At 41.3% G+C, this 12783-nt stretch overlaps 2 protein-coding genes across 2 annotated transcripts; one reads left to right on the forward strand and one right to left on the reverse strand.

The window, feature by feature from the left end:
- Positions 1–7143: 7143 nt before the first annotated feature.
- On the forward strand, positions 7144–9064 carry LOC134859746 (putative nuclease HARBI1). Its single transcript, XM_063876433.1, has 2 exons — positions 7144–8103; positions 8405–9064. The coding sequence occupies exons 1-2, from the start codon at positions 7412–7414 to the stop codon at positions 8949–8951; spliced, it is 1239 nt and encodes a 412-aa protein (XP_063732503.1). The 5' UTR covers positions 7144–7411; the 3' UTR covers positions 8952–9064.
- A 73-nt stretch (positions 9065–9137) lies between these two features.
- On the reverse strand, positions 9138–11853 carry LOC134859750 (uncharacterized). The gene is made up of 2 exons (XM_063876438.1): positions 11068–11853; positions 9138–10383 (listed from the first exon to the last, which is right to left on the reverse strand). The coding sequence occupies exons 1-2, from the start codon at positions 11596–11598 to the stop codon at positions 9721–9723; spliced, it is 1194 nt and encodes a 397-aa protein (XP_063732508.1). The 5' UTR covers positions 11599–11853; the 3' UTR covers positions 9138–9720.
- Positions 11854–12783: the final 930 nt, after the last annotated feature.

A 12783-nucleotide genomic window follows, 5' to 3' on the forward strand; every position in this document is an offset into this window, starting at 1 on the left:
TTCCCTGGGCCATCCTTCCTATTCTCCCCCTGCTCCGTCCACTGGATTTCCACGCCTGCTCCTCCCTTTTCCTAACACAGCCACTACTCCCGGACCCAATCCTATTTCTGACAGATAAACCAATTTCACTCCACTCCACCCTTCGTCTTTGGTGTTTGTAGTGTGGGTTCAACTAGTTGCTCGTTTTGAGCGTAACAGTAATAAGTGTGATAATGTGCAGGGATCCTGTCATAATAGCAAAAGGAACCCGTTCAGGGTCATTCACTGTTGGTTTTTCGTTTGCTATTAAGACCAACTCGCTGCATATTATATACCTTACTTGGGTATTGGCGTCATACCAAACTAATTAGCCCTTTTTAGGAATAGTCAACCATTATGGAGAAATATGCTTTAGTTGCAAAGATTAAGTGAAAGGATCTAGTTTACGGATTTAGAAGGTGGACATGGTAAGCCTCTACGTTACCATAACTACTTCAAACTGCGGAAATAGAGGACTTTTCCAAATTGGGGAATAAAACAAATAAAAGGGAAAGTATAACAAATATAACTCACACAAACATGAATTGCGTCTCGCAATCTTCACACTGTTGTGGGGAAAATACTGAACGTAATCATGCAAGGACAGAAGTCTACATGATAAAGAAGGCCCAAGTGTATATGACAGGATACATGTATTTAGTATCCTTGCAAGAATGGTAGTAGTCATCACCTACAGAGCAAGTGAAGGACACTGTGATGACTACTTCCATTCTTGCAAGGATAATAAATGCATGTATCCTGTTTTGAAACTCAAGCCGGTGAAGAGTGAGATTTTTCCAACAACAGTAATGGTAAACCAAGTTGGGGAATTATTTCTTGGCAGAGATCAGTGACCATTTTGCCTGTACAGACATACAAAGCTATCCCAGCATAGTCAGCCAACCCTCGGTTCCAGCAGCTTTGTAAATTGCATTTAGGACATTTTACTTCACCTGAAATCACACCACTTGTGCATTTCCCCGCTGTGGGACCAATAAAGGATTTTGGATGACTGATTCTGAAGGAAAACAATCCATCTGACCTAACTATTGTCAAACAAACTGTCAGTCAATAATCCTGAACTCTGATTAAACTGACCATTGTTTGCATCCTGGCCGCCATGTTGAAAATATTGTAGCCAAATCCATGCTACTTGCCCTGTCCAGAGCAAACTGTTTCGAAAGGGTACACTATAATGTGTTCCTGGATATATTTTGGGCTGAATATAGACAATACAAAAATATTTTGATTTGTTTTTGATCCACGTTGCCTGTTGCCGAGTTCAAGAGAAGTGACTGACACTGTGTTTGATGCTCCTTGGTTCTGGCTGTTTTTTTAAGACAAACAATATATTTTGTTCTGTAAGTGTGAGGAGTTGTTGGCAAAGATGCTACAAATGATTTACTAATTAAACATAGCTTGATAGATGTTTTAATTGAGAGCAAATTGATTGTTTCAGTGGCTTCATCATAGCTTCGAAGTCTCAAGTCTTTCATATCTTTTTTCTGGAACATCTGGTTTCCTTCTTGTTTTTCTAGCCTTACTCTCTCACGCAAAGTTTTAGAAACCTAATAGATTCAGGGCTTTTCACAAAACATTCATTGCTGTACCTGTATCTCTGCCTGTGGCGTAAGCAGTGGCTGAAACTCTTAAACAAACTTTGAGGTGTTTTGAGTATTAGCTACCTTTCCACTAGACTTTGTCTACTTTTAATAACTTTGAATTGGAATTGACTGAGCTCTGTTGCCGCTGCCTCACAGGCACATCCTCGGTCTCCAGAGACGTCAGGAATCAGACAGGCAATAATGAGTTTCTGTGCCCCTCCCAGACACCCCGTGTCAACTTTTCATATGCCCCCCGGGCGAATCCTCTCTCATCCTCTATGATTCTGGTAACTTTCTATTGACTAGTCGCTTTCAAAGGTTAAAAAAAAACAACTTGAATGTTGGATCACATTTGTTAGAGGTTCTCAGTTTTGGTCAGCAACAAAAAAAAAAAAAAGGGCTACATTTAGATAGATCTTTTACAGTTTTTGTAACCCCTCCAAACACTTTTACATACAGTATATACATCAGCATTTATCCATTCACTCGTTTATCCAGAGCGAAAGGCTGCCATACAAGGTGTCACCTGCTCAGGGAAACTAACATTCACACATTTTTAGCCTTTCCATTGGGATCAAATTGAGGTTAGGTATCTTGCCCAAGGACAAATTGTCATGTTGATTGGAAGGGTTCGGGATTTAACTACTGAACTTCCAATTAGAGACCTTTTCACCATCTACCCCTGTGCCACAACAACACACTAACCCTAACCCTAAGTCATGGCTCTAACCTTCTATGCTACTGAATTGTATAGTTTAGACTTCTAGAATTGCATCAACAAGCAAACCGTTTGCAAATATATTTGGCAGCTTTTGACGATTTTGGACCAAAATCCTTGCACATCGATGGTTTGTTGTTCTGCAAAACAACATTGAAATAAAACTCAGTGCATCTCACATCTCTCTGACACTTGCGCATGGTTGAATAAAGCAATCGGTCTTTTGAGTACCAAAGCATCATCCCCGCAAGGCTATAAAATAATAGTTTGCTCCCTCACAGAAAACAGCAGGTGCAGTCAGCTTGTATTCATGGCTTTAACAATGAAGTCCAGCAGTGACAGGTTTTCACAGTGAACAAAAAGAATGAAAATATCTATAGAAAAAATTGCCAACATCGCAGTTGCCATGTGTTTGTCAAAATATGACTAAGTAGACAGTTATGGATGGGCTCCAGATAAAGTTTAAAAGTTTTGAGTCATCAAAACCATTAAGAAAGTGTTATCCTTTTACTTTGATATTGTCATGTACATTGTTATTTTCATAAAAAAGAAAAAAAAAAAACTAATTTACAGGATTAGAAACATTTCCTTTTGAAATATTCACTGGATTCTTGACAAAGTCTTGGCATTAGTAGCTTAACATTTTTTATTATAATCTGAGTTTGTGTTAGGAAGTTGAAGAGATTAAAATTCCCTCTTTAATATCAATTTTTTATTTCTGTGAAAGGATTGCTTAAAACAACTGTATTTGTTCAAGTTAATTGAGAAAGACTACATTTTACAAGAATACATTGGGGAAAAAATCATCTACCTTCGCCTAGCAGTTTGACCTTCAGGCGCATATACTGTACCTTGAACGAGAAAACAGATGGATTAAAAGTATATATCGGGCATCACCAATTGGGGGACCGCGGCCCGGGTCCGGACACAGACGCCGATGCTGACCTATACGGACCCGGACCTAGAATCAATCAATTACTTAGGGATTCTCAATTCTGACGGGGTGCTTCTATTCTAACCGGTGCAGACAGGGGGTGAAGACGGACAGAGTGTCAATGTGAAATGCCACTATGAGACAAAGCACACAGTTTTTGACCAATCATACCCACTCAAGTCTGAACTGAGGTCACAGAAAATAAGCAGAATTTAATTCCTGGCAGGACAAGCTAGAGCTCAATTCTCTCACTGAACAAAAGACAGTGGGGGGTGGGATATAAGGGACAGAATGAGAAACTGTCAAAGTGTTCAGTTGTTAAGATGTGTTGACACTGATATATTCTAAACAAACTATGAGACTGCTAAGTCAAGATGTGAAGCAATCAAAGAAAAAGGGAAACTCAAGCTAGTGCTACACTTTATTTTAAGATGCAACATTATAAAAATGCTATTTTATTTTTAAATGCGGCCCGAGAAGATTATGAAACATATTTATAGGGGGGTGGTGATGAAATCCACAGGGACTTTGCTTGGGAACCGGAAGGTCACAAGTTGAAGTCCCTGAAAGACCAAGTGCTACCGAGGTGTCCTTAGCAAGGCACCATTCCCTACACCGCTCCCCGGGTGCTGTACATATGGCAGCCCACTGCTCCTAACACTCTGGGTCAAATTCACAATGTAAATTTCCCCTCTGTGGGACCATTAATGTTTTTTTCTTAAGTATTATATTTATGTATAGGTGGGTTATTGTACTTTCTTTATTTAATTTTTCACTCAACTGTTGATTACTGTATATCCAGACATTAATACAGCTACTAGGCTACTTGAATATACTGTATATCAAACTAATTCATAACGCAAGTGAAACATTATGATGCTCCAGATTTTTGCTTGAGGATATTTTCTCTAACTGGACCCCATTGAATTATTTTTGTATATCCCTGTTATATAGCATACTTCGTTAGCATTCAGAATCTTGGCTGCTCTTCCTCTGCTCAGGCTTACTATTTTCAGCTTCCCAATGTTTGACCTGGTCAGCCATCCCGCACCATTCCACAGCGCTCCTTCAGCAGTACTGACTTCATTATGTGATGAAAATAAGAATCCAGTTCTTTAACACATCCTGCCTGCATAATATATACTTTTCTTGTAGATAGCATAAGGAGGCTGATGTAAAAAGGTTTCCCCAGCTGACATGGTGTTTCTATCCAATATGCACCAAACTAAGCCTGGAAAGTCCTGGGGTTATGTAATATACACTAGTTAAAATTCTATTTCTAGGACTGCCGCTGACATTATTCCGACACACAGTTAGATTAAAAATGTATTGGTGTTATGTTGAAAGAATGTATTTCTGGACATTTCTGTGTTTGTGTACCAGAGAGGAGCTTTTAAAGCTAGTGAAGCTACAGTGTAGTGTAGTGTTCTGAACACAATCAATCATCACAATGGCAACTTGTAGAAAAACACTGCCCAGAAAAGAAAATAACTATAATTATCCTTTACAACGGTTACTGACGGGGAAAATAGAGAAAAAATTAGAGGAGATGAACAGAAACAAAATACTCGAGTGATAGGTCAAGACCATAACAAAAGAATAAGAACAAAACAGTCTGCTGCATTACTAAAACATCTGTATATATAATGAAAGACAACACAATCAAAAGGAGAGATGTAGCAGAATCCAAAGACTCAAGAGAAAGTGGAAATCTACAGACGTTCCTGAAAGCCAGGAGGAAACGACATGTCAAAGAGAACAAATGGCCCCCATCAACCTGTGTGTGTGTGTGTGTGTGTGTGTGTGTGTGTGTGTGTGTGTGTGTGTGTGTGTGTGTGCGTGCGTGCGTGCGTGTATGTGTGGGTGTGTGTGTTAGTTTTACTTCTAGCCTGAGCGTTTCTAGTGAAAATGACAGCCTTAAACAACATGTTATGACCCAGATGAATTGTTTACAGGCATTTCATTTGTTAATTGTGCAGTTGTTAACATTCATTTAGAGCATATCTATGTTTCCAGAGTTGAATGTTTCACATACATTTTCTGTTGAAACATAACAGTCAACTTTTCAAAAGGTTCCATGTTGCCATTGATTCATTTCCAATGAGTTCCCACAAAAGCTCATGTCAAGTTATATAATGTTTTACAGGTTCTCAGTGAGTGCTTCAGAGCTGAGCACAATACTTTGGTGACCATCCAAAGTTGGCAAAAAATGTACTTATCTTAATCCAAACCATACCGTTTTGCCTAAACCTAAAAAATGCAAAGGAGTACATATAGCGTAACAAAAGTAATTTCAAGGTCTTCAGAGCTTGCGTCAATATGTATTTAGTTGGTAATGAAAACATGGTGTGGAAACATAGCCTAGGAACAGAGAACACCGAGAACATAGAACCTAGGGAACAAAGGAACCTGGGTACATAGGACATTGGGAACATAGGACCTTGGTAACATAGTTAACAGGAAAATAGAACCCTGGAAATAGGACCCTGGGAACATAGGACCTTGAGAAACTACAACCTTAGGAACATAGAACCTTGAAAACGTATAACCATGGGGTCAAAGGACCTTGGGAACATAGGACTTTGGCAACATAGACAATGGGAACATTGGATACTTGAACATAGAATCTTGGAGATACGACCCGTGGAACATAGGACATATGGAACATAAAACCTTAAGAACATAGGACTTTGAGAACATAGTACGCTGGGAACATAGGACCATGGGAACATAATACTTTAAGGCGAGACACTACAGGTGAAAAGGGTAATTTTTCTTAAAGATATCAGCTTGAAATTTCTCCAGCTCATTAGGTACATTAAGAAAAAAGTTGTTTGTATTACAAGTTTTCTGAGATAGCATGTTTAAATATGCAAATGAGCCATTATCTAATAAAATATGCCCATATTTTAATACATTTCAGGAACACAATTCTGAACATTGGATAAATACAGACGTAACATATCCAATTTCACTATGTTTTTAGGTATAAAATGTTATGTAATTCAGGCTATGAATAATATATCAACAAATCCTTCTGTAAAATCCTTCAGAATATTGATAGGAATAAAACTGGAACCTTGGGTGTATGTAAATGCTACTGAAGTGGAAATGTCTTGCTCCCAATATATGAAAAAACTCATTTTAAGAAAACAACCTTTAAAGATATGCATTGTCAAATTCCATTTATTTTTTATTGAAGACACTATTTACAGACACAATATCTAATGTAATCCTCGACTACAAACATATAGAATTCATAAAACACATTACAACTGAAAACTGAGTAACCGAGCATAGGACCTGAACAAAATCAACCCAGTGAGCAGTTTATTCAACCGCGCTCCACGAGAAATCAGCCACTGCTGTGTGGCGCTATCTAAACCCTCCTGTTGTTTGGATGACAGCTTGCACATCGACACACTCCGTGAAGGTTCATGTTCGGGTTCATTTGTTTTTAGTTTTACTTTGCTTCGTGCAAGTGACAATTGTTGTCGTCTTCTCTGTGAACGTTTTTTCGCTGTTCATTTTGAAGTTGAAATGTATCACGGAAACTTAAACCAGGAAGTGTCATAGAACACAACGTGACGCATCTGAACGAATCCCGTTGTTAGAAATTGACACAGGTCAATGAGATTTTGTTTTTGGTCTCAAGCCCCCTTTGTTCTTTCACGATTGATTGCAGATACAAAGGAAATGACCATATTTGGATCCGATGACATTGTGCAGGAGAGACGGAGTTTTACAATGATACCTGTGATTACATGGTGCAATCAGCGGTCGCGGTACTATATGTTGCGTTAGAATGCTAACTTCTGGGGAATTTAGGAGAAGTCTACGGATGCAAATAAACAAACTAGAGTAAGGCCCCGTGCCCACGACAACGGTAACGACAGATAAACGTAGAACATTTCGACAGATGTGCCTATCGTGCACACGGCGACGGCGTTTTTAGGAGTTGAAAACGGAGAAAACGCAAACGCCCCTCAAAGTGGAGATCTTGAAAACGTTCCAGTCTCTCGTCGCCGTAGGAACAGTTCAAAACGCAGAAGTGCGTTTTTTGCACAGGTTTTTTTTTTGCACAGGCATCTGGAAGTGACGTTCTAGCGCCAAATTTGAGCCTGCCCTTTGATAAACATGGATGAACGTGTAGCAGTAGCCGCGTTGAATGGTATGCATGCAGGCCAACAAATGGCGAGACTCTTTACCGAGAGTCATTTAGACCATAGGAGACGATACCAACGGATATTGGACATTATTGACGCACCGGAGGAGGAGACACGACGAAGTGAGAGACGAGTGTGGACGAGGCCAGGGAGAAGCTCCGAGTGGTGGGAGAACTTCGTTAATGATGTGGTGGACGAGCAAGCGTGGTACGAAAATTTCCGCATGACCAAAGACTCCCTTTATGCCCTGACTGACCTACTTCGTCCTCACATCGAGGGTCAATCGACTAATATGCGACAGCCAGTGCTGCCTCTGAAGAAGGTGGCATGTACACTGTACTATCTTAGCGATGAGGGGCGCCTCCGCAAAACAGCAAATTCATTTGGTCTGGGGAGATCTACGGTGTCGAGGATCGTACGAGACACGTGCCGTGCAATTACGGTTCATCTCGGACCCAAATATATAAAGCTGCCATTCACTGTCCCGGATACTGAGGAGCTAGTGGCTGGGTTCCTAGAAGACCATGGGATGCCCCAGTGTCTAGGAGCAGTAGACGGGACACACATCGATATCAAACAGCCGCCTGTGAACGCCACTGACTACATAAACAGGAAGAGAAGATACTCGCTGAACGTCCAAGCTGTATGTGACCATAAGTACAGGTAAGGCTACAGGCAGTTTATCACTCCAAAGACATCAGCTATACACCACCATCACTCAATTGGGCACAGAGCAGTCTGTCCCATCCAATAGCCTTGTAACAAAAAAAATTAACAGAATGTAGCCAATATAGCCCAATATACATGTAGTCTATATTAATAAGCCTACAGTACCATATTGACACAACATTTAGCTATATTTACACACCCATTCATTAATCTATTTTTGTTAGAAATGTACATGTTGTGGGGGTTTTCTCTTTTAAAAAAACCTTAAAGTCATGATGCTTCATTTGTGTTGCAGATTCATGGATGTGGTGGTGAAATGGCCAGGTAGTGTGCATGATGCCCGGATGTTCGCCAACTCGAAAGTCAACAGTTTTTTGAAGACTGGGAAGATTCCCTCACTGGAGAAGCAGATAGTGGAGGATGAGGAAGCCATCCCCATCTTCCTGTTGGGAGACCCGGCCTATCCCCTCCTGCCATACCTGATGAAGGAATATGCAAATGGAGGCGCAACCCCTTCTGAGCAGTACTTTGGCCTCTCCCTATGCAAGGCTCGTATGGTCATAGAGTGTGCATTCGGTCGCCTCAAGGCCAGGTTCGCCTGCCTGAAGCGACAAATGGACATAAATCTCAGTGACCTGCCTACTGTGATTTATGCCTGTTTTGTCCTCAACAACTACTGTGAGGCTTGCCACGAGACCGTGAATCACCATGCACAAGAGGAAGCCGTGCAAATGGATCGGGACCAGCAACCTCCCACACAGAGGAACAATTATACCACAGACTGCAACGAGGCAGGTGGAAAGCGGGTGAGGAGAGTCCTCACCAAGTATCTGGACCCATAATATGTTCTTTTAAAATCAGCTTGTTTGCCAGTAAAACAGTTACTGGTGACACCTGTGTTTATGTTTATGCACATTATTTTTTTGGTGTTGATATTGTTTTGTGATCAGTCTACCAGAACTTGTGATGTGTTGTGTTCATGACTGTATGTACTCGTTCTCAGTAATTACAACAGGTAATGAATAAAACCCTTTTTTGTCAAAATAACCTGCATTAATTTACTAAGATTATGATTACTATGTTTAGTGGTTCTGCAATATGACAACTGTTTAAACGTCATATCTCCTATGATTTCAGTTGTAACACTTTCTGTGTAACTACATAGAATTAGCAGACATGATGACAAATGAGGACAACAAGGGGGAGCATTCTGTTGGTAACTGATTGTCCAGTAGATGTTCGTGACCTGTCAAAATGAGGTGTGTAAGACTTTTCTCAATAACACATGCAAATCAGGGGGGAAATCAAGTATTTTATCTTGTTGAAACATAAATACAGAAAACATAAATCCCCCAAAAAATGTATATAGTGCAAATGACAGTTTTACTAAGGTGCAACGCAACATAAAAAACCCTTTTATGTCAAATATTCAGGACAAAGTGCATGTGAACATCATGCAAAGACAGCCATAAACCAAATATACAGTAACACTGTACAAAAATAGAAATATAAAGTACACTCGAAAATCGGCCTGCATAGCCACATGAGGTAGCATCAACGGCAACAACGTTGAACAAGTCATTTGACAGTATGTAAGCACGGCTAGGCTACTTACAATGAAAGAAGATCAACCTGGTCTTCTTCATCAGTGCTTTCTGAAAGCAGCTGGTCTGTGTAGGAGGCGGCCCTGGGTGGTTGTGGTAAGTATTGGTGAGAGGAGGGCATGGGTGATTCTGGTGTCATGAATGGGTGGGAGGGGGGCACATATGTGCTTAAGGAGGCCATGGGTGAGGTGTGCGAGTGAGGTGAGGTGTGCGAGTGAGGTGAGGTGTGCGAGGTGGCCATGTATCGTGTCTGTGTACATGGTGCTGGTGGTGCCGTGTCTGACTGGCATGAGGCTCTAGCTGGTTCTGGTGGTGGCATGTATGGGTTATAGGAGGGCATGTGTGGTTCTTGTGGTATGTATTGGTGGGAGGAGGGCATGGCAGGTGGTAAGTAGCTTGAGGAGGCCATGGGCTGTAGGTATGTGGGCGCGTTGTGTGAGAAAGCCATGTTTGGTCTGTATGAGGGTGAGGTGAAATGTCTCACAAGAGTTTCAAAAGACTGGCTCATCCTGGTTTGGGCAGTCACTAATGCATCCATTCTGGAACTGTGTTCCCTTTCCGAATTCTCCATGATGTCGGCAATCCTCTTTTTAATTTGGAGGGCTTCATGGTGTTCATCGCTCCGCACTTTCTTCTGAAGCCTGCTTGTCTTGTAGCTGTTGAGTTTGGCCTACAAAATAACAGACCAAAGCAAACATTAGTGGACTTATAATAGTGCATCTGTCCTTGTCCTGTACAACATGCATGCACAATCCACCTTCGTGACAATATTACAGGTCTTGTATAGGTCTTGTATGCAGGTCTTGTTGTAGGTCTTGTATGCAATTTCGGTTGTGTGCAAAAGATTGTCTTTAGGCCCACTGCAGCAATGCTGTAGGCGTTTGCGCGCTCTCTCTCTGTGTGTGTGTGTGTGTGTGTGTGTGTGTGTGTGTGTGTGTGTGTGTGTGTGTGTGTGTGTGTGTGTGTGTGTGTGTGTGTGTGTGTGTGTGTGGGCTATGTGTGTGTGTGTGTGTGTGTGTGTGTGTGTGTGTTAACGCGATTTCAAATATTGTGCCATTGTCAGTTACAGACCAATAGGGATACCAACTTCAGTGGGCTACACTTCACTTGAATTGTGTCAAAACGGTAGGACTGGAACATTGTGACATCCAAACCATTTCAACATCCAAACAATAACGAGTGTAATTGTGCATCTGGCAAGCACAACTGTCCTTTGTAATTCGTGTAAACAATATTTTTTACTCACTGTCATTATAAAAACAAAACACACACACACACACCCGGAACAGGACAGGTGCCCCTTACATTGCCATGATGTTTGGGGCTAACACTAGCGTCAAACACATAGTTTTACCTGAAGTAAGTGTCTCCTCCTCGAAAGAGTTTCTCCGCCCGGCTCCGAAGATGAGCTGTCCTCCTGCACCGATTCTTCTGCTTCTGCTAGTTCTACACCGCCCAGCTCTGCTGCCCCATCATTTACGTCTGCCGTTTCGAGGCCATGCTCTACTGTTGTGGAGGCAGGGGTGGTACCCCAAATTTCATCACATAGCTCGAAAAACAAAGACACCACCCTCCCGTGCCCACTACGGCTCTGGGTGTCCACAGCATGCCTATATTTTATGCGCACGGCTTTAATTTTGGTTGCAACATGACCTTTGCTAACCTGGTCCTTAGCATGAGGGTACTTTGGGTCGTTTAGTGGGTAGTTCTCCATGAACGACTCCCATATTTCAGTATATTTGTTTTGGACACTCTCCCAATCAACATTATCCACTGCCTTCCTGGCTTTGTAGTTTAAAGTTGTGTTTAGCAGCAACTGGACCTCCTCATCTGTCCAAACAAAGTTTGAACTAGGCGTACTGTTATTGCCGCCGCGCTTCGCCATTTTCTTCTAACTGACGCGGAGGAAGTAGCCACAAAACAGGCATTTGGTATTGTTGCTACTGCCACCTACGTCCGGGGCGTGCTTACTTCATCGGCAAACTGCGAGTATTATGAGTTTTATACGTTTTCCCTGTTCCCATGGATAGACAGATATCCACCCCCAAAACGCTCGTGAGAACGCAGATAAACGCAGATAAATTGTGGAGGGGAAAAACGGACATCTGCGTTTTTGCTTCAGAGCGTTGTCGTGGGCACGTAGCCTAAAATAAACACCTAAATGTGTATTTTGTACGTATTCCTTCCAAAAGCCTGAAAGAAAACATGTTATGGAATCAAAATAGCACTAAATCTCAGAATTGACCAGTGCATGAAACATTATGTTTTTGCCTGCCGTCTCTCGCCTTGAGATCATAGGACTTTCAAAACATATTACCCAAGGAACATAGGACCATAGGAACATAGGGCATTGGGAACATAAAAGATTAAGGATACAGGTCTTGGAGATCATAGTACCCTGGGAACACAAGACCTCTGGAAATTAAACCTTGTCCTTGTAGGATTTTATAACCCTGCAAGAACAATCAGATCCGCTAATGCCTTTCTTTTAGAAGTACCTAGAGTATATCACAATAAATCTGGGGAGGCTGCAGTCTGTTTTCATGGCCCCAAACCGCCCCCTATTGGATCTTAGAACAGCAAACTCTATTGGAACTTAAAGACCAATCTTATTAATTTGGCTATTCATTACATATAACTCTTTCTGTTTGTGTATTTATCACTTGTTTTTAATAATATTCTTCACTGTAGTCACTATTTTGTATCTTGTCTTACTCTGTAAAGCACTTTGGGCTGCACATTGCATGAAAGGTGATTCATAAATAAAGTGTATTGTGTTATTTATTATTAGAAACATAGGACCTTGAAAACATATAAGCCTGGGAACATAGTCAATGAAAACATAGGATGTTTTAACATATAACCATAGAAACAGGACACTGGGAACATAGGACCTTGGAAACATAAAACCCATGGAACATTGACTAAACCATGGGAACATAGGAACCTGGTAGCAAACAACCTGAGAACATAGGACTTAGGGAACATTTCCTGAAAACATATATACCTGGGAAGCACCCTTGTAGGACTGGGCTTTATAAATCTGGGGAACATAAGACCATCTGATCAT

Source organism: Eleginops maclovinus, chromosome 23 (genome assembly GCF_036324505.1).
Source record: "Eleginops maclovinus isolate JMC-PN-2008 ecotype Puerto Natales chromosome 23, JC_Emac_rtc_rv5, whole genome shotgun sequence".
In the NCBI taxonomy this organism is placed as follows: Eukaryota; Metazoa; Chordata; class Actinopteri; order Perciformes; family Eleginopidae; genus Eleginops; species Eleginops maclovinus.

What these genes read in the sequence shown, in the direction of transcription:
- LOC134859746 (XM_063876433.1), top strand. Translation starts at nt 7,412, where the DNA reads ATGGATGAACGTGTAGCAGTAGCCGCGTTGAATGGTATGCATGCAGGC. An exon ending in GTATGTGACCATAAGTACAG is followed by an intron (nt 8,104 to 8,404) that starts GTAAGGCTACAG and finishes TTTGTGTTGCAG; the next exon opens with ATTCATGGATGTGGTGGTGA.
- LOC134859750 (XM_063876438.1), bottom strand. Translation starts at nt 11,598, where the DNA reads ATGGCGAAGCGCGGCGGCAATAACAGTACGCCTAGTTCAAACTTTGTT. An exon ending in GGAGGAGACACTTACTTCAG is followed by an intron (nt 10,384 to 11,067) that starts GTAAAACTATGT and finishes GTTATTTTGTAG; the next exon opens with GCCAAACTCAACAGCTACAA.